The sequence below is a fragment of the Capsicum annuum genome, chromosome 2 (genome assembly GCF_002878395.1).
Source record: "Capsicum annuum cultivar UCD-10X-F1 chromosome 2, UCD10Xv1.1, whole genome shotgun sequence".
In the NCBI taxonomy this organism is placed as follows: Eukaryota; Viridiplantae; Streptophyta; class Magnoliopsida; order Solanales; family Solanaceae; genus Capsicum; species Capsicum annuum.
In genome coordinates, this window is record NC_061112.1 from 123929660 (window position 1) to 123950153 (window position 20494).

The 20494-nt window shown below is 33.6% G+C and overlaps 1 protein-coding gene across 2 annotated transcripts; it reads left to right on the forward strand.

Annotated features, from left to right (window-relative positions):
- Positions 1-4670: 4670 nt before the first annotated feature.
- On the forward strand, positions 4671-19890 carry LOC107859262 (WD repeat-containing protein 53). Of its 2 annotated transcripts, XM_016704207.2 has the most exons (11): positions 4671-4915; positions 4995-5094; positions 7770-7831; positions 8093-8149; positions 8756-8815; positions 8910-8966; positions 9236-9278; positions 10126-10203; positions 18776-19103; positions 19179-19332; positions 19429-19890. In XM_016704207.2, the coding sequence occupies exons 1-11, from the start codon at positions 4820-4822 to the stop codon at positions 19516-19518; spliced, it is 1125 nt and encodes a 374-aa protein (XP_016559693.2). In that variant the 5' UTR covers positions 4671-4819; the 3' UTR covers positions 19519-19890. The 2 variants fall into 2 exon arrangements, with proteins under 2 accessions (XP_016559693.2, XP_047262783.1); XM_047406827.1 differs by lacking the exon at positions 8093-8149 and having other exon boundaries at positions 4718-4915.
- Positions 19891-20494: the final 604 nt, after the last annotated feature.

Consider the following 20494-nt stretch of genomic DNA (forward strand, 5'->3'; position numbering starts at 1 on the left):
GGAGGGGAGGGGCGCTGGAAGAGAACGGGGGAGCGGGGGTTGAAGAAGAAGGAAAGATTGGGGGGAGGGGGCTGAAGAAGAAGGAAAAGGGGAGGGGCACTTCTATTTAATATATATATATGTGTGTGTGTGTGTGCGCGCGTTTGTGTGTGTGTGTGTGTGTGTGAAATTACTTTAAAAAAAAATTATAAATTTTTACGTGGCAATGACGTGGTGCTGAGGTGGCGCTGAGGTGTGGAGAGTGTAACACACTCTCCATTATGAGAGTGATAATATATTTTAAGGGGTGAAATTAATACACTTTAAAGATGTTAATGGAGGTAAATAAATGGAAGTTAAGTTTAAGTGCTAAAGTGAGTTGGGAGGACAAGTTCAGGGGGGGAAAATATCTTTTCTCTAAAGAATTACTAACCTTGAAATCCTTCAGATTTATAATCTCACCTTATTTAGCAGAGTCTCGTGCTAATAACGTGTTATAAAACAAGAAAGAACAAGAAGAAGAGTAGAGAGAATAGAGAGAGTAATTCTTATTACTTCTTAAGGAATGAGAGATCATAAGATTGTAAATACAATAAACGAAACCCCTCTATTTATAGGGAAAATTTACTCTTAGTCTGAGTAAAAGCCGGATGCTTTAAATCCTAATAGATATCAAAGTAGATCTTGATAGATCTTATAGACATTCACTATAATTAAATACATTTATAACAATATACATATTTAGTCAAATTGTTATACAAATGCATGACTTTACGTGACTCATTCCAAACAATAAGTTATGATTCTCATGAATCTTTCGCTAATTTCGTGAAATAATTCTGCCATTTACATGTTTTAAACAGAATGACAAGCACATATACTTAATAAGATACCTTAGAATAAGTTTTGGCAAATAGTGCTAACACTAAAAAACGCAATTTATTTTACAAAAGTGAATCATGCTTGTAACTTCTTTGTCATTTCTTTTCTTTTCTTTTTCTATTATATAGAAGAGGTGGTTTCGACCACCTCTTATGCAATTACCAAAAAAATTCTTTACTCCCACTTAATTACATACCATACTTCAATAGATAATAATTTTATTATTTTATCATAATAATTTAAATATTTAATATATTCTAATAATTTATATTAATTAACTATAACTACATATTGAAAGTAAATTTTATTTATTTGTTTATTTAATTGGCTATAATGTTCAAAACTAATTTGTTACCACAAATCATAATAATTAATAACTTAAAATATTTAAAAGGCATATAAAAATTTTATTGACTCTCATTATTTTAGCAATGCCATATAAACTGAGATAAAAGAAAAAACACTGCAAATCATAATAATTAACAACTTAAAATATTTAAAAGATATATAAAAATTTTAGTTGACTCTCAAACTGCATCAAAGTCACATAAATTGGGACACAAAGAGTAAATATATTATTTGATAATTACGTAAAAATTATTATAAATCACAATAATTAACAAGTTAAAATATTTTTTTAAAAATAGATAAAAGTTCTATTCAACTCTCAAAATTTTATCGATGCAGCATATATCATGAGAAAATAAAAAATTATCTTAATTAATTACAACTAAATATTTAAAGTAAATCAATTTTATTATTTTAATTAACTTTTATATAGAAAATTAGTCTTTTTATTTATTTATTTTAGTAAATTTAAATTTTAAAATTATTTTTTTCTTATATAGAAATACTAATATTTAAACTTAACTTTAAATTTTTAAAGTACAAAATTAATAAATTTAATTTAATAAAATAAATTTCTAATGAATATTTTCTTAGAATTTGTGTTGGGTCAATATGTATCAAGTTAAAAAGAAATAAAGAAAAATATATAGTAAAATTTTATTATTGTGAAAGATAAATATAGTGCACTATCCAATAATATTTAATAATATCATATTTTGCATATTCAAATATAGCATCCCGTATTTAATTAATATACTATTCCGATGAATTATCCATGATTACTATTGGATATGATAAAATTATATTAATTTTTATAGCAATAGCACAATCAATCCCTCTTAATTAATTACAATGAGTCATCTAGGTATTAAGAAAATAAATAATATTTAATGAAAAATAAAATAGACATAAAATGAGAAATTAACTCTTAATGTTTTAAATTAAATTTTCGTCTTTAGAACGATGATTTTACTATATCACTCCTTATTATAAGTCATTTATGTATTAGAAAAATAAGAATAACAAAATGAAATGTCAACATAAAATATTTGATTGACTATCAAAATTATATTAGTGCCACATAAATTGAGACGGGACAGAAGAAGATATAAAACAACATATATTATTTGAAAATGAAATAAAAAGTACTGTAAATAACAATAATTAATTAACAAAAAAAATTTAAAATTGACTGATTTCTGCTTCAGCTGCTTCAATCGTGATTTTAATGTACAGTGATGTTTAAAGAGGGTAAAATGATATAATGAGATTTAAAGAGGATAAAATGTATGTAGTAAAGTGTGAGAAGAATAAAGCATAAGTAAATTTTATTACTATATTTTAAAGAAATTAAAGAATAGAAGTATAAAGATTATTTGCAAAAAAAAAATTACAAACTAATTTAAATATAAATAAAGTAAATTTAGGTACAAAAAACATGTATCTATCACAAATTTGCTACCAAACACTTCGCACTTTCTTAACATTAGCAAATTTTCTATCAAATATGTGTAGTCATTTTTCTCAATTTTTTACAGCTCTTCAATACTAATTAAAATTTATCTGTTTTAAAAATAAAATAAATAAAAGAAAATCTCAACTCTTGCTTTTCTATTAAAAAACAACACTCTTTTCCTGTGTTAAAAATAATAATTAAACAAAACAATAGCGAATCTTATGTGTGTATTCTCTTTATCGGGTAAATTTACATGATTCTTAATCTTTGCGATATTTAAAATCAATAAACTGCTGGATATTTGATTTAAGCTATTTTATCAGATTTACGCCTCTTCTTTCTTTATATTTCTGATCACAAAATTCAACAAGAAGATTAAAAAAAAGTTTCAATTGTGATCACCTCAGCTCAATCATACTAATGAAAATATTCTACTGCTCAAACTTTCTACTCCAAGATAAATTCTAAAATTTAAAAATTACAATCCACTTGTTTTACTGTTGGACCCGTACTTACACGGGTTTTGCACTTCTAGTTATTATAGAGATATCAATTTTTTGAGCTTCACATTTACATTTCTATGTTTAACTTAGTTCATGTATGACAAACAAATATTGTGTCACATAAAATAAGTCTACTAAGTAAATTATAAGTCATCCATATCTAAGATTTATGTAAGTCATCCATAAGTCTACTAAGTAAATTACAATTTTTTTTGAAAGATTCACTAATTTAAATGCTCAAACTTTAGCTGAGCAAAACTGCTACTCTTTTTTAATTAACCCCAACTGAACCGTTCGGCTATGTAATACTCTTCATATTGTTTTAATATTCAATGCACCCCGTTTATCAAAAAAAAAAAAACAAAAGAAGAAAAAATTATGTAAGTCATTCTTCTTATCTTCCAATTTGAGATTATTAGCTAGTCATACTTTCTTCTTTCTGGATATATCCTGACAAATTTATTTTGGTTCCTACTAGCAATATTACTTAATCATAAGATGTGTTTTTGTATTAGATCGTGGCTTAATCATGGTTAATATATTATATTTATTTGTTTATTTTACTTAAATCATATATACTAATATATGTCACGATTATAAATTACTTTTATGTGCTTTTATTACTTCAATTATACTCTCTCCATTTTATTTTGGTCTACCTTCGATTTAATTTTCATATTTACAAAATTAAGAGAATTTTATTATGTTTTTTCAATACCATTTCTACCATTAAATGACTACACAATGTGTGTATACTCAAATTATATTTTTAAAGCATAATTAATAAAGCTAATAAAATAAATTCCTAATAAATTTTTTCTTAAATGAAGTGTCGAATGAAAAAGGAGCCAATTATTTTAGGGGTCGTTTGGTAGAGTATATTTTAGCAAGTTGATGCTTGCATTAGTTTAATGTATATTATTAGTACCTTGTTTGGTATATTTTTTTATCTTATGTATAACTAATGCAAGACATTAGTAGTTATACATCCTATTGTGTATTGAGGTGTGTATTACTAATACTTCAAAATCCATGACATTAGTAATACAATGGGTCTAATGCATGCATTAACATGCTTAAAGACACTATTATCCCTCAAAAAAAATTTCACATCCTTTTCAACATATATATTGAGGGAATTATGTAATTTTTTTTTTTTTAAATTATGTAATTCATGTTATTTTTAATACATCAAATCAAACACTGCATAAGAAAAATACAAGCATAACTAATGCAAGTATAACTAACATAAGCGTTGTTAATACAAGCATTACTAATACACCATATTTTGTATCATTCCTATACACTCTACCAAACGGCCCCTAAAAGAGAGGGAGCAAGTAATTTACTACTATAATTAATAAGTTATCATCTCCGATTTAGATTACTTGATATATTTATTTTTTTCTTTTATACAAATTAAGAAAAATAAATTAATAAGAGATGCAAAATAACTAATATGAACTTATGTAAAGAGTATAGAACTAGTAATTAATTAAACATGTCAAATTATCTTGTTCACGTATTAGTCTATAACCATACGACACCGTTGCCTTCCCAAAAAAGAAAATACATAGAGAGAACAGAAGGGTACAAGAAGGGTTTTTAATCACCATCGTTTCCAAGAGTGAAAAGTAAGAGCACGTAAAGAATGGAGGAGCCCAGAAAGCTTAAGGGTCACAAAGGCAGCACCACTTGCTGTATCGCCTCCCTAAATCGCCCTGGTTTAATTGCCACAGCAGCTGAGGTAAACCCCTTTTCTTTATTCTACATATCTAATTTTGATTTTTTGTTTATTTATTTGATTAATTTCTTTGGAATAATAGGATGGTTGTGTCTGCTGGTTCGATTTGAGGTGCAAAGATAGAATCTTTACAATGGATGTTGGGAATGGTAACCCTGTTTCGTCAATTTGTTTCATGCCAGGTCTGCTGTCAAGTTCTATTTTTTTTTTTTTTTAATGTTTACTTATTTAATTGGTGTTGCGTGATTGAACAAAATATGTTATTTCATCTGTACATAATTTATTGCCGAAGAAGTATTGGGGAGAGGTGATTAGGTAGGACATGCAACAATTCAGCTTACCGAGGATATGACCCTTGATAGGAGGCTTTAGAGGGCGAGTATCCATGTAGAAGGCTAGTGGTAGTTAGTTTTATATTTGGTTTCTCCGGTTAGTAGTATTAGTATTATTTTCGGTATTTTTATTAGTTTAGTATTTTCATATTATTGTTATTTATCTATTACTACTTGTTGTCTTGTATGCCTCTACTTTCTTACTGTCCTGCTTTTGCTTATATCTTCTCAAATGTTGTGTTTTTGCTTTCTTTGAGCCGTGGGTCTTTCGGAAACAACCTTTCTACTTGACATGGTAGAGATAAGGTATGCATTCTCTCTACCTTCTCCAGATCCCACTTGTGGGACTATACTGGGTATGTTGTTGTTGTTGTTGTACTTGAATGACAATCCGAAGATGCTGGAAGGAGCAATACAGGGGGATGGTGTTTTGCAACTGTTGAAGAGATAAAAAAGCTTGTCTTGTGAGGATTCCATTTCATGCTTGAGAGACCAGTGGTGTGTCTGTTCTTGTGTTAATTGCATCATATCCAGCATTGTTACATTGTCCCTTTATTTTTTCTTCTGTCAATTATGACCAAAGCTTTTCTCAGCTTTGCAATTAAAAAATCAAAACCTAAATAGAGCCTGATTGATGTCCAGTGTTGAGAGCAAAACACGTGATGTGTGGGTTAAATGGTCACGGGTCTGAACAGTCAACAACAACAACAACAACAAAAAATCAAGTATATTCCCACATAGTGGGGTCTGGGGAGGATAGAATGTACGCAGTCCATACCACTACCTCTACCTCCGGAGAAGTAGAGAGGCTGTTTCTGATAGATCCCCGGCTCAGGACATAATGACGGTAAATAAAATCGTCATATAACAAGAAACAAGATATAATAACAAAGATACAACACCCAGAAGGAAATACTATATACGAACAAACCAAAGGCACACACCTCCCCCCAACCCACCTAACTAGAAGCTCCAACCTATGGACAAAGCCCTACGACTATTAGCCAAGCTACCCCAAAGTGCTGCTAACTACTGACTACGACTCATCCAAACACACTAGCCCTCTATCTTAATATGCGTCCTCCATACCTTCCTATCTAGGGTCATGTCCTCAATAAACTGTAACTGCTCCATGTAACGTCTAATAACCTCTCCAATATTTCTTCGGCCTACCCTTACCCCGCCTGAAGCCATCCAAGGTCAACCTCTCACACCTACGAACAGAGGCATCAGTGCCCCTCCTCATCACATGCCCAAACCATCGCAACCTCACTTCCCGCATCTTGTCTTCCACCGACGCCACCCCCACCTTCTCCCGAATAATCTCATTCCTAATCCTGTCACCCCTAGTAAGTCCACACACCCACCGCAGCATCCTCTTTTCCGTCACCTTCAACTTTTAGAGGTGAGAGTTCTTAACAGGCCAACACTCTGCTCCATACAGCATGGCCGGACGGACTGCAACTCTATTGAATTTGCCTTTCAGCTTGGGAGACACCTTCTTGTTACACAAAACCCCCGAGGCGTGCCTCCACTCCATCCAACTTGCCACAATACAATGAGAGACATCCTCATCGATCTCTCCATCCCCTTAAATCATAGCTCCAAGATACTTAAAACTATCCCTTTTACAAATCACCTGGAATCTAACTTCACTACCACCTCATCCTCCTGCCTCAAGTCATTAAACTTGCATTCCAAGTACTCCGTCTTGGCCCTACTCAACCTGAACCCTTTAGACTCCAGGATTTGTCTCCAAACTTCCAATTTATCATTAACACCTCCCCGCGTCTCATCAATCAAAACTATATCATCCGCAAAAAGCATACACCAAAGCATCTCTCCTTGAATACGTCGCGTCAATATATCCATCATCAAGGCGAATAAAAACGGGCTAAGAACTGGACTGGAGAAAAAAGAATCCTGCTATTTACGTGGAGAGGGGCTGATGCATTATCCATCGAGTTTCGAAATGTGTGCCAATTGGTTACATGAAAAAGTATGTATCTTTTGTTTGGCATAGTGACAATGTTTACGATAACACATGTTATGGAGTTGAAGAAGTGCGGTGGTTGAAAATGGTAGTGCCGCACTACTGCCACAAAAAGTCGTCAAAAAGGGCATGGTGTTGCCACAAAAACCACTGGATAAGAGGTGTGTTGTCACTGGAATAGCAATGAGAAATATGTGCCGAACCGTCAGAATTATAACCGGGAAGAGGCACGATGTCGCCAAAACATTTGCCTCGAATGAGGTGTATTGTCACTGGAATTGTTACCAAGAATACACATGGTATTGTTGAGCGATAATAATTAGCATAGACCATTCTAACTTATATTGCAACTCTAATACTCTTAACACTAACAAAGAACATACCAACTGAAAACTATTGATTTTTGACAAAATAATATGCTATTTTTAGGACAGTTACTGAGAATTAAGTTACTATTGATTTTGAGATCTCTCTTAGCATAATTTGAAATTCATGAGAATCGTCAATCTCAAACACGGTATCTACAATGCAGGAAATGAGGATGTTTTTTATGTCTCATTGGGAAGTGAAGTCAAATGCTTTGATGTGAATATGGTAATGTTATATTGTTCCAGCATTACTTTTCTGTGCTTTTTAACTTGTTTGTTTTATGTGCATTTATAATTTACCGCTGCTTCTGAGATTCTGGTGCTTGTAAATGGCTACTTTAGGCCTTTACCGATATCTCTCTTACTGAAACACTTTCCCTTGATTTTATGTTGTAACTTGGTTAGAGTTGGGTTCTCTGCACTGATTCTCTTTTATCACTTTTGTGCACAAAATTTGGGTTATTAATCAAGCTAACTGTATCTCAAGGTTACTGCTCCAAAATTATTGCACAGTTACAATTACAACAAGGATGAGATAAATCAGGTACAATTGCTATTTGTTTTCCTTTTCTAACCTTATGTTTTCTTTGTCTCACTGCCTGTGTCATTGGAAGTTACCTACCATCTGATATTGGATTTTTGCACTACAAATTTTATATTGTTCACCTCTTCGCGAAATCTGCTCTTGTGCTCCTTTTGTTATTTTTCATTAGTCATGTTATCAGATACTACCGGTCATTAGTTCAGTTGATAATTGATACGCCCAAACTACAACTTCTTTTACAGAAGTGTAAGCGGTCGTCGTCAAATATATAACCGAACCTTGGTTGGGTTATATATTTGACGACGACCGCTTACACTTCTGTAAAAGAAGTTGTAGTTTGGGCGTATCAGTAATACAGTGTCTTGCTATCTTCAGCATTTTTTTTATTAACCTCTAGACTCTTATTCAAGCACTTGTTAGTATTTTGGGACTTCCATTCCTAGCACTTCACCTAAATTTCTCAGTTCTTTACTATTCTTATCTCTTAACCTCGTCCATTTATTTGGTTTTTTTGAGCACTAGTTCACGGAGTTAGACTTGAATAAATTTAGGAACAAGTTATAAAAGCACAAAAGTTCATGTGTGCTTAACCTTTCTGTTTTGTAGATTGCTTGCAGCTCAAAGTCATCATTCCTTGCTGCAGCAGATGATAGTGGTGATGTCAAGGTAGAACAGTTTCTCGTTTCCATAAGTATGTCGGACATCTGTTTCTCTGTTTCCATATATATGTTAGAAATCTAAAGTGTTACTTGTGTTGCAGATCATTGACATACGCCAAAATCGCATGTACAAAACATTGAGAGATGGCCACACAAGTGTATCCCTTTGTATATAATTACGATGACTAGTTTGTACTTTGCCCCATAAACATAATGATTTTTTTTATGTCATTCATTTTAATCAAACTGTTACTGTTATACATCCATTTATTTGTTGTTCCCTTCTTGTATTATCTTTCTGGCATGTGAAGTCCTCTTGTATTTTGGCTGTGAAGGTTAATTCCAATTTTTCTTTCCCAACTTCACATAGGGAACTATTTTTTTATTCCGAACCTATTGTCATTTGTGACCTTCACTATCTTATCAGATATGTAGCAGTGTTCAGTTCATCCCTTGGAGACCTTGGGAAGGTACCTTTTTAACTAAAATTTTCAGAAGTCCTGTTTCCTCCCCTCCTTGACATTGACGTTCCCCCTCTAGATACACATACGACCCGAACACACTTGAAATTTTGGCACCAATAAGAAGTACAATAATGTTTTTATCCAAAGTTACTTTAGAGGTATACGATGTCCACTAATACATAGACTTCACATTTCTTGGAGAAACTAATCATCATCTAAGTTGTACTTCTAGTACTCTTTGTGAGTTTTAAGCAGAATGGTTTCAGAAGGTTTGCATTAGCATTTGACAAATTATTCATAATCTTGTAAAGAACTATACCATTTTAACAATGATAGACAAGTAACTGTGATCTGGAATCATATTATGTGTTTTGATTATTGAAGTCATTAATACTTTTTTTAACAGTTGCTGTCTCTCTGTTTCTCTCTCTCACTGTGTGCGTGTGTGAGAGAGAGAAAGCGAGACTTCAAAGAGAGATGCAAACACAAAGTATATGACATCCTTTGGCCCTTTAAATCAGAGAATCTTGATGTAGGGTTCCATGTGCAACCAATCACTTTGTGCAACCAATCACTAGTTTAATCTATATGGGATGGCAACATATGGTTTCATAAACTATGCAAGTTGTGGTACATAAGATGTTTGTAATATGTGCAAATTGTACAGCCTACTACATATTATTCAATTTCCGATGATGCTTGGAGAACAATGTTAACTATCAATTACTGTGCCCAACTTTATATTATCAGTCTGCTAATGCTCTTGCTAAGTTAGCTTCCTCGGTAAAATTTTTAGTGATGTTTCTTATAAGCTGATGACAATAGTATCTTGTGTTTTTGTGTCATCTTGTAGTCATCACTGGAGGTCTTGATTCAAAACTTGTGCTATGGGACTTTTCCAAGGGACGGCAGCGGAAGATTTGGGACTTTGGTATGTTAAGCCTTCTATTATGCACTCTTTTCTAGGTCTGCAATTTCTGAATCTGAATTTTAGGTGTCTTACTACAATAGCTACATATCCACCGAGTTTTAGGCATGCCTTACTACATAGCTGGAAGAGAAGCAAATCACTAAGTTTTAGAATATCTTGTAGTTATCTCTCTATATTTTGATCACAGGAGATTATTAACATTGAAAACATAGAGGATTAGATAGTTTACACCTTTGAGGAAAACTTTTTTATTATATCAGGTAAATAGTCTAGTGGCTTATCCTTCAAAAAATGTAAAATAAAATAACCAAGAATCCAGCCATTCCATTATTCTAGTTGGTTAATTAAGAGCAGATGGTTTTTATTGAATTTTCATATAGCAGTTTAAATAGGATATGTAATTGTTGAATATGTTTAAGACAGTATTAATATTTTAACTGTAGGACTAAATACGATAAAATGATATTGTTATAAGCAAACTTGGATTCTCGGAGAAAAGTTTTGGAAGTATGAGTGAAGTGCGTAACACTGTGTAGTGTTGCTTTCTATTTTCCATTTTCTATGGTATTGGTTATGTGGCAGAAGAAATGCTCAATGAGTTATTAAGTAATCAGATAACTGGTCTTTGGTCAATTGTTGGAGCATGGGAATGGCTTACATTTAGAATTATATCTAAAAGTATCCTCCATTGGTCTTAAAGCATCATTGAGATTTCAATTTGTTGCTGAGAAAGGGGGGTTGGGAGTAGATAATCGATTGGGGTTGGGAGTAGATAGTCGATTATCTTCCTCCCATTTAAATATTATTCTAGAGCTCTTAGTTCGTGGATGTGTCATATTGTTTTGTAAGAGTGATTTTCTACATTTCAAGTTGTCCGCCTAAGCAAGATTGTCCAGAAGCAACTCATGACTACTCCAGTGGGATCCAACTACTTTAATGCTCAAAATGCCTACTGTTCAGCCAAGTTCACGTGAGACCTAAAAATATGATTGCTGCTTCCTGCAGGTTAAATGTAATTTTGGTTATCTTGTCGCCATTTTCCAAAAGAATCAAACTCAGCCTTTCTGCAACATCTTTGGTACCATGCTCATCATTTTACCTATGTTCACCTATCTTGGACAGTCATGGGCATTTCCAGTGTATCCTTCACAACACAGACAAAACCTAATGGCTGAATGTAGTGTCGGACACATACCAGCATCCAATACTCTTAGCCCAGCTAATGTATTAGATATATATTGGCTAATGTATTAGAACTGATGTATTAGATCAATGTCTCATGACCCAAATCCCTATTACCCTCCCACCAATATCATTGCTGTAGCACCTAGCTATTTAGGTCACAACCAAGTACAAGGGTCAACAGCCAATCTAATAAGCTAGATATATCAAGATGGAATATTCTAATACATTGATCTAATACATTAGCTATGTAATACATTAGGTAATAACAAGTCATATGAAATTCATGTTACCTTTACATATGATGATGTAAAATAGATGTTATATATGCCACAAAGTTCAATATCAATGTATTGGACACATCAATGACCTAATGTACCAAGAAAATTGTTTGACAAGACCCACAATTAGGTATGCAAGTCTGCAACAAATAGGTAGATCTCACAATTGCACGCACACTCAAGCACACATGGAACAAACATCTTCATCCAAAGAGTTTTTAGTAAAATATATAATATTGTATTGCTGCTTACAAATTAAAGAGAGTTTTTAGTAAAATATATAATATTGTATTGCTTTGGTGCCAAAGAAAAAAGGAGCAATTCACCTAAAAGATTATAGGCCAATCAGTCTAATTGGGAGCGTTTACAAGATCGCGGCCAAAGTGCTGGCAGAAAGGCTCAAGGTTGTAATGGGGAAACTTGTTTCCAATCATCAAAATGCTTTCATCAAGGACAGGCAAATCGCAGATGCGGCTCTAATTGCAAATGAAGTTCTGGATTGGAGAATAAAAAGTAAGGAACCGGGCATCCTATGCAAACTAGACATAGAAAAAGCTTTTGACCAATTCAATTGGTCATACTTCTTCTCCATTCTGAGACAAATGGGTTTTGGAGAAAGGTGGATTAAATGGATCGAGTTCAGCATCACCACAGTGAAGTATTCAGTTCTAGTGAATGGAAGTCCAGTTGGTTTCTTCTCACCACAAAAGGGGCTCAGGCTGGGAGATCCCCTCTCTCCTTTTCTTTTTATCTTAGCCATGGAGGGCCTTAGTAATATGTTGGATAAGGCCAAGTAGCTGCAATGGCTAGATAGTTTTAATGTTGGCACAAGGAATACTGTTAATGTCTCACACTTACTGTATGCTGATGACACCCTTGTTTTCTGTAGAGCAAATAGGTCTCAAGTTCTTTACCTAAATCTAACACTGCTCATGTTTGAATCACTTTCGGGCCTTCATATAAATATGTTAAAAAGTGTTAAATTCCCTGTTAATGAGGTTTCAGACCTAGAAGAGCTTGCAGGAATACTTGGTTGTAACATTGGTTCCCTCCCAACCACTTATCTTGGACTACCCCTGGGTGCCGCATTTGGATCTACATCTATTTGGGATGGGATGATTGAGAAGTTCGAGGAAAAGTTGGCATCTTGGCAGATGCAGTATCTTTCAATGGGTGGGAGATTGACACTGATTAACAGCGTGTTAGACAGTATTTCAACTTACTACATGACTTTATTTCCCATACCTAGCAAGATATTGAAGCAGCTTGATAGGATCAGGAGGGATTTCTTATGGGAGGGTAACAATAAGGATCACAAGTTTCACCTGGTGAAGTGGATTAAAGTGGTAAGGCCAAAACAAATGGGAGGATTGGGCATAAAAGATTTAGCACTTCACAACAAATGCTTACTCATGAAATGGATATGGAAGTATACTCAGGTGGATCAAGCTTTATGGAAGGAAGTAATCAAGGCAAAACATGGAGTCGAAAATCATTGGTGCTCCAAGCTGTCCAACTACCCTCATGGTGTAGGCCTATGGAAGAGTATATGCAAGTTTAAAGATGAGTTCTTTCAAAACACTCGGTTGGTAGCAGGTAATGGTATACATATCAGGTTTTGGAAGGATAGGTGGCTGGACAATATCATTCTGATGGAGGAATTCCTTAGGCTGTTTCAAATTGCCCGTGCACCAAATTCTTCATCTCTCAGAATAGGGAAGACAACACCTGGAATGTACTTTTCAGAAGGAACCTACAAGATTGGGAAATCGAAGAAGTGGTCAACTTGTTCTCTAGGCTAGAAGGCCAGGTGATAAATGTCCAGGAAGTAGACAAGTTAAGGTGGGATAGTGACAAGGATGGTAAATACTCAGTGAAAGCAAGCTATGTAATCTCATTTGCTCCTAATGGAGTGCTTGATAATTGGCCATGGAAGTTGATATGGAAGACAAAGCTCCCACCAAAGATTATATGCTTCAGCTGGACAGCTCTTCGTGAAGCTTGCCTTACTCAAGATAACCTTAAGAAAAGGAAATTTCAGATTGCCAACAGATGTTACATGTGCCATCAGAACATTGAGTCCAACAATCATCTATTTTTACATTGTAAAGTTGTTGCTGGCTTGTGGAGTATGTTTCTGTCTATATTTGATATTAAATGGTTAATGCCACATAGCACCAACGAGGCCTTTGAGTGTTGGTGCAATTGGAGAGTTGGTAAGGCCATCAAGCCAATCTGGAAGATGATACCTTCTTGTATTTGTTGGTGCGTATGGTCTGAAAGGAACAACAGATGTTTTGAAGGTTTATCAACTCCAAATCACTCCCTTAAGGCTAGGTGTCTTTTGTATCTATATAGTTGGCATAACCTTTCACCCATAGATTCCCCTGAGAACTTTCTGAACTTTGTTAGCTCCCTGGTACTAGTGTAGCCTTTTGTTTTTGAGCTAATGTACTTCTGTCTTTCTCGAACTTTTGTACTATTCTGCATCTTCTTGATGCCAGTAATGCAATTTCTTATTACTTCATCCAAAAAAGAGAATAATATACAAACAATATTTCGTTGAAGCAACTATCTAATTAAGTAATGTCAATCTGCAAAATCAATGTCTCAGGACCCAAATCCCTATTACCCTACTACCAATATCATTGCTGTAGCACCTAGCTATTTAGGTCACAACCTTACAGGATTGGTTGGAAAAAAGACGACATATAAGATGAAACGAGAGAGTGTTTAATACTATGAGTAAAATGAATAAATTATATATTACTATTTGATAATGTATTTTTAATATTGTACTCCCTCTGTTTCATATTAGTTGGCTCCGATAGACTTGACACACCTATTAAGAAGAATATTTTTTAGGGATCTATTTTATCAAATGCCTTATTAATTATGCATTGAAAATATAAATTTAAATATATATAACTTGTTTAGTCTTTGGTATTATTTGTTTGGTTAATTTAGTTTTTGGGTCTTTTTGTTCCCATTTTGATTTATATTAGATCTGCTTTTGCTTTAATCTTTTTTTTTAATACTAGATCTTTTAAAAATCTTTGACTTGATTTTGTCGATGTAGTTTTAATTTTATTTTTTTTACAATTTACCCCCTATGTTTTCTTGTATTAAATCTTGTTTGGTATAGGCTTTGAAATATTTTCTTAATTTAGTATTGATGTTTGTTTCAATCCCAAAATTTTCCCTTATGATTCTTTGATTCTTTGATCTTCGACTTTTTTTTCCGTCGATCTAGTATGATTCTTTTTCTATATTTTGTTTCAGCTTATCGTGAACTTTCTTTTATTCTTTTCACTCTGGTAATTTTTTTTTCTTGATTGTATGTTATTAATTGTATATATTGCTATTATAGGTTTGGATATGTTTTCAATGTGTGTTGAGGGACATGGATACCCAATTGTGGAGGAGATTTGGCCCATTTAACTGGGACTTTTTCAGCGGCCCAGCAGTATAATGGAATTGTGGTGGCTTGGCCTTTTTCAACGACCCATTGTAGAGGAGCATTATCTATGTGACCCATCAGCGGCCCAGTATAACCAAAAAATGACTTACCTGGTATTTTCAAAGCCCAGAGTTCCTTTTAAGCTCATATAGGTCTTCATAAACCCCCTCATAAACCCCCTCATAAACCCCCTCCTCACTTTTTCCTTTGCCTTCAAAATGAATCTGTTTTCTCCCCTTTCACCCCTTTCATTTCTAAATGGGTTTAGGGTTTCTTCAACTCTTCGTCCTCGTTCTCGTTTTTATGGGTAGTTTGTTAACTTTTTCCTAAACGTTTTGTTTAATTGTTTTTATTATCTTATTAATATTGCTCTTCTTTGGGGAAAATGCTGCAAAATTAATCAAGTCAGGAGTTCAAATTGTTCCGGAATCTGAAGTTTACGTGGTTGAATGTCTTAGAGTCCTCTCGAATTTTAAATCCTAAAATTTATTTTTTGATACCTTTTATCGATAGTATATCGTTCGTTCATTCATTGAAAGAACGATATGTCATTTTGGATGATTTGGTATGTGAAACAAAGGATAACAAAACTATGACGGTGAAAAGTAGTTTGTCGTTTAAGGTATAATAATAATTCTATATTACTGTTTGGTATTGATGATTTATGTTATTATTAATTTTTTCATTTTGATATAGGTCTATTTAGCAAATCTGCAAATTTTTGTTTTTGATATAGGTCTATTTAGCAAATCTGCAATATATAGAAATAGAACAATAGAATTGTTTGGTATTCATGGTAATTGACGGTGAAAAATTGTTTGTCGTTTAAGGTATAATAATTATTGTATTTTATTGTTTGGTATTGATGATTTAGGTTATTATTAATTTTTCATTTTGATATAAGGTCTATTTAGCAAATCTGCAAATTTTTGTTTTGATATGGGTCTATTTGGCAAATCTGCAATATATAGAAATAGAACAGTATAACTGTTTGGTATTCATGGTAATTCTTTATTACGATATAAGTGATATCTGGGGTATCAAATCTACAATACACTGTTCAGCAAACTGCCCTTGATATCTTAGCATACCAGTTATCAAAATAGACTTTGATGGAAATAATTTCTGAAAGGCCAATCGTAATATTCTTTGTTAAGGTATCTTGCCTCGCACTTTGTTTTTCGTGTAAATACTGGTTATGTTGTTGTCGTTGTTATAGTAATTGATTATTTATTTTATTAACGTGGTGTAGGCACATTTGAAGATTACCGTTACACCTTGGGGTATACAAATCAACAGATTTATAATACGTACGTTATATTCGAAGTTATTTTCATTATATTTGTATATGGTTATTTCTTATAATTTTTTGTATGTTTTTTTATTTCGGCATGTCACGTTTCTAAATTTGTTGATAGTGATGTAAAGTCTTCTGCAAAGTCTCTTTTAATCTCAGAACTCAAAAATTATGCATCAGGCAGTACTGGTCTGTTTTGGTTTATTTACTTCATTTACACTAGATTCTTGAAAACGGAAATGAATGGAACTGGAGGCAGTGGGAATGGAGGCAGTGTGAATAAGAATGGCACTGGAATTGGAGGCAATGTGAATAGCACTGGAACTGGAGGCAGTGTGTATGGCACTGGAACTGGAGGTAGTGTGTATGGAGGCAATGGAACTGGAAGCAGTGTAAATGGTACTGGAACTGGAGGGAGTGTGAACACAAAGCCTGTAGTAATGTAATTGGAGGCAGTGTGAACACAAAGCCTGTAGTAATGTATTAGCTAATGTGCCATTCACACTGCCTCCAGTTCCATTGCCTCCATACACACTGCCTCCAGTTCCAGTGCCATACACACTGCCTCCAATTCCAGTGCCATTCTCATTCCCACTGCCTCCAGTTCCATTCGTTTTCGTTTCCAAAAGTTTAGTGTAAATGAAGTAAATAAACCAAAACAGACCAGTACCACTTGATGCATAATTTTTGAGTTTTGAGATTAAAAGAGACTTTGCAGAAAACTTTACATCGCTACCAACGAATTCAGAAGCACGACCTGCCAAAATAAAAAAAATTACAAAAAATTATAAGAAATAACCTTATACAAATATAATGAAAATAATTTCGAATATAACGTACGTATTATAAATCTGTTGATTTGTATACCCCAAGGTGTAACGACAATCTTCAAATGTGCCTACACCACGTTAATAAAACAAATAATCAATTACTACAACAACAACAACGACAGCAACATAGCCAGTATTTACACGAAAAACAAAGTGCGAGGCAAGATACCTCAACAAAGAATATTACGATTGGCCTTTCAGAAATTATTTCCATCAAAGTCCATTTTGATAACTAGTATGCTAAGATATCAAGGGCAGTTTGCTGAACAATGTATTGTAGATTTGATACCTCGGATATCACTTATATCGTAATAAAGAATTACCATGAATACCAAACAGTTATACTGTTCTATTTTTATATATTGCAAATTTGCTAAATAGACCTATATCAAAACAAAAATTTACAGATTTGCTAAATAGACCTATATCAAAATGAAAAATTAATAATAACCTAAATCATCAATACCAAATAATTATTATTATACCTTAAACGACAAACTACTTTTCACCGTCAATTACCATGAATACCAAACAATTCTATTGTTCTATTTCTATATATTGCAGATTTGCTAAATAGACCTATATCAAAAATAAAAATTTCAAAAATTTGCAGATTTGCTAAATAGACCTATATCAAAATGAAAAATTAATAATAACCTAAATCATCAATACCAAACAGTAAAATAGAATAATTATTATACCTTAAACGACAAACTACTTTTCACCGTCATAGTTTTGTTATCCTTTGTTTCACATACCAAATCATCCAAAATGACATCGTTCTTTCGAGGAATGAACGAACGATATACGATCAATAAAAGGTATCAAAAAATAAATTCCAGGATTTAAAATTCGAGAGAAGACTCTAAGACATTCAACCACGTAAACTTCAGATTCCGGAACAATTTGAACTCCTGACTTGATTAATTTTGCAGCATTTTCCCTGAAGAAGAGCAATATCAGTAAGTAAGATAATAAAAACAATTAAGCAAAATGTTTAGGAAAAAGTTAACAAACTACCCATAAAAACGAGGATGAAGAGTTGAAGAAACTCTAAACCCATTTAGAAATGAAAAGGGAGAAAACAAATTCATTTTGAAGGCAAAGGAAAAAGTGAGAGGGTTTATGAGAGGGGGTTTATGAAGACCTATATGAGCTTAAAAGGAATTCTGGGCTTTGAAAATACCGGGTAAGTCATTTTTCGTTATACTGGGCTGCTGATGGGTCACATAGATAATGCTCCTCTACAATGGGCATTTCCAGTGTATCCTTCACAACACAGACAAAACCGAATGGCTGAATGTAGTGTCAGACACATACCAGCATCCAATACTCTTAGCCCAGCTAATGTTTTAGAATATTTGTATCCTTCACAACACAGACAAAACCGAATGGCTGAATGTAGTTTCAGACACATACCAGCATCCAATACTCTTAGCCCAGCTAATGTATTAGAATATTCCATCTGGATATATCTAGCTTATTAGATTGGCAGTTGAAGTTCTCTTTGTTTTTGCTGTAGGCACACTTGACACAGGAAATAAAGGTAATACGGGACAATGTTTGAACCCTGCCTTTGTTCATGCTCTGACTGTTCCTGATGTTGCTGTGGTGGATAAATTTGTGAAGATTTGTGCTGTGGCTAGGGGTGATGGAGTTGTTTCTGTTATGAACGTTGAGTCAGAGCTCGATACTGTCAAGTCCAAGAGTTCAACTAAACCCAAGAAAGGTTCTAAGCCAGCCCCTAAAGTTGGCAGTTCTTCTGCTGATCCTGAAAGTGGAAATCAAAATGGAGGAGACCTGCACCTTGATCACTCTATGGGAGGACACAGTGCTGCTGTATCCCGTGTGTAAGTTTTCTATAAAGCATAGCATGCTCAAATCTACCGTTGCCAGCCGGCACTAATCTGCTGAAATTCTGTTAGGACTTTTTCCACATTTGGAGACAAAGGGAAGTTCATAATATCAGGTGGAAATGACAAACAAGTAAAAGTATGGGATTGGTGTAAGTTTTTCATGGCTGGTGAGACTAGCAGTGGCAACGATTTCCTTCGTTCTAGCTTAAGTTTGAGCAGAAAAGTGAGTTCCACTTCATTGCTTTTTATGCCCTCTGTGTCCCCCACTTCATACCTCAGTTATTTCGTATATTTGTCTCACAATCGGTTCTTTAAGTAGGTGAATTGGCTTTGCACAACTCCTACTGATTCAGAGAACTTAGTTGTCTGCGATACATCCAAGGTAGTGAAGGTTTACAACATCAGGTGAAGCAGCGCAGATTGAGCTGAGATATTTCTACTTGTACATGATATGACCCTCGCAGAAAGTTATGCTCCCAATACGCCAGTTTTGGCTCTCTCATATACGCTAAACCGAACGTGCATGGCTTTGCCAAACAAAAGTTCTATCCTGCAAGGTTGTGACCTAAATAGCTAGGTGTTACAACAATGATATTGGTGGTAGGGTAATAGGGATTTGGGTCCTGACATTACTTAATTAGATAGTTGCTTCAACGGGATATTGTTTGTATATTATTACTTAATTAGATAAACGGGATATTGTTTGCATATTATTCTCTTTAATTTGTAAGCAGCAATACAATATTATATATTTTTATAAAAAATGAAGATGTCTATTGCATGTGTTCTTGAGTGTGCGTGCAATTGTGAGGTCTACCTATTTGTTGCAGACTTGCATACCTAATTGTCGGCCTTTTCAAACACTTTTCTTGGTACCTTAGGTCATTGATATTGAACTTTATGGCATTTATTTTACATCATCATAATGTAAAGCTAACATGAATTTCACGTCTGATTACCGTCAGTTTCCATTTTTTGATATTTAAATTTTTAATCATGCTAATTTGAACAGGATAATTTAGGATTGTCAAAGTCAAACTAGTGATTACGTTTTTATGTGACTGCATTCACATTATTTGGTGAAGAGAAAAATCTTATTGGTTGAGATATGAAAAAATAGGCAATCCTTAATTACAGCATAAAAACATTAATTAATTGAGCCGAGTTACTAACTTACTGTTTTGAGTAGAATGGATTTTAATAATATCTGCTACAAAAAAAATATTTAGCTTAGAGAGGGGAAAAAAGATATTAAGTCTGAGTCACATCATTTCATGATAGAAGATTTTATTCTTCCTTGATTTTGACATTAGATCTATAGATAAGCAAAAAAGGAGGGCTTAAGTTGTATGCACTGGTGTTACAAATTTTTAAAACATTTAATT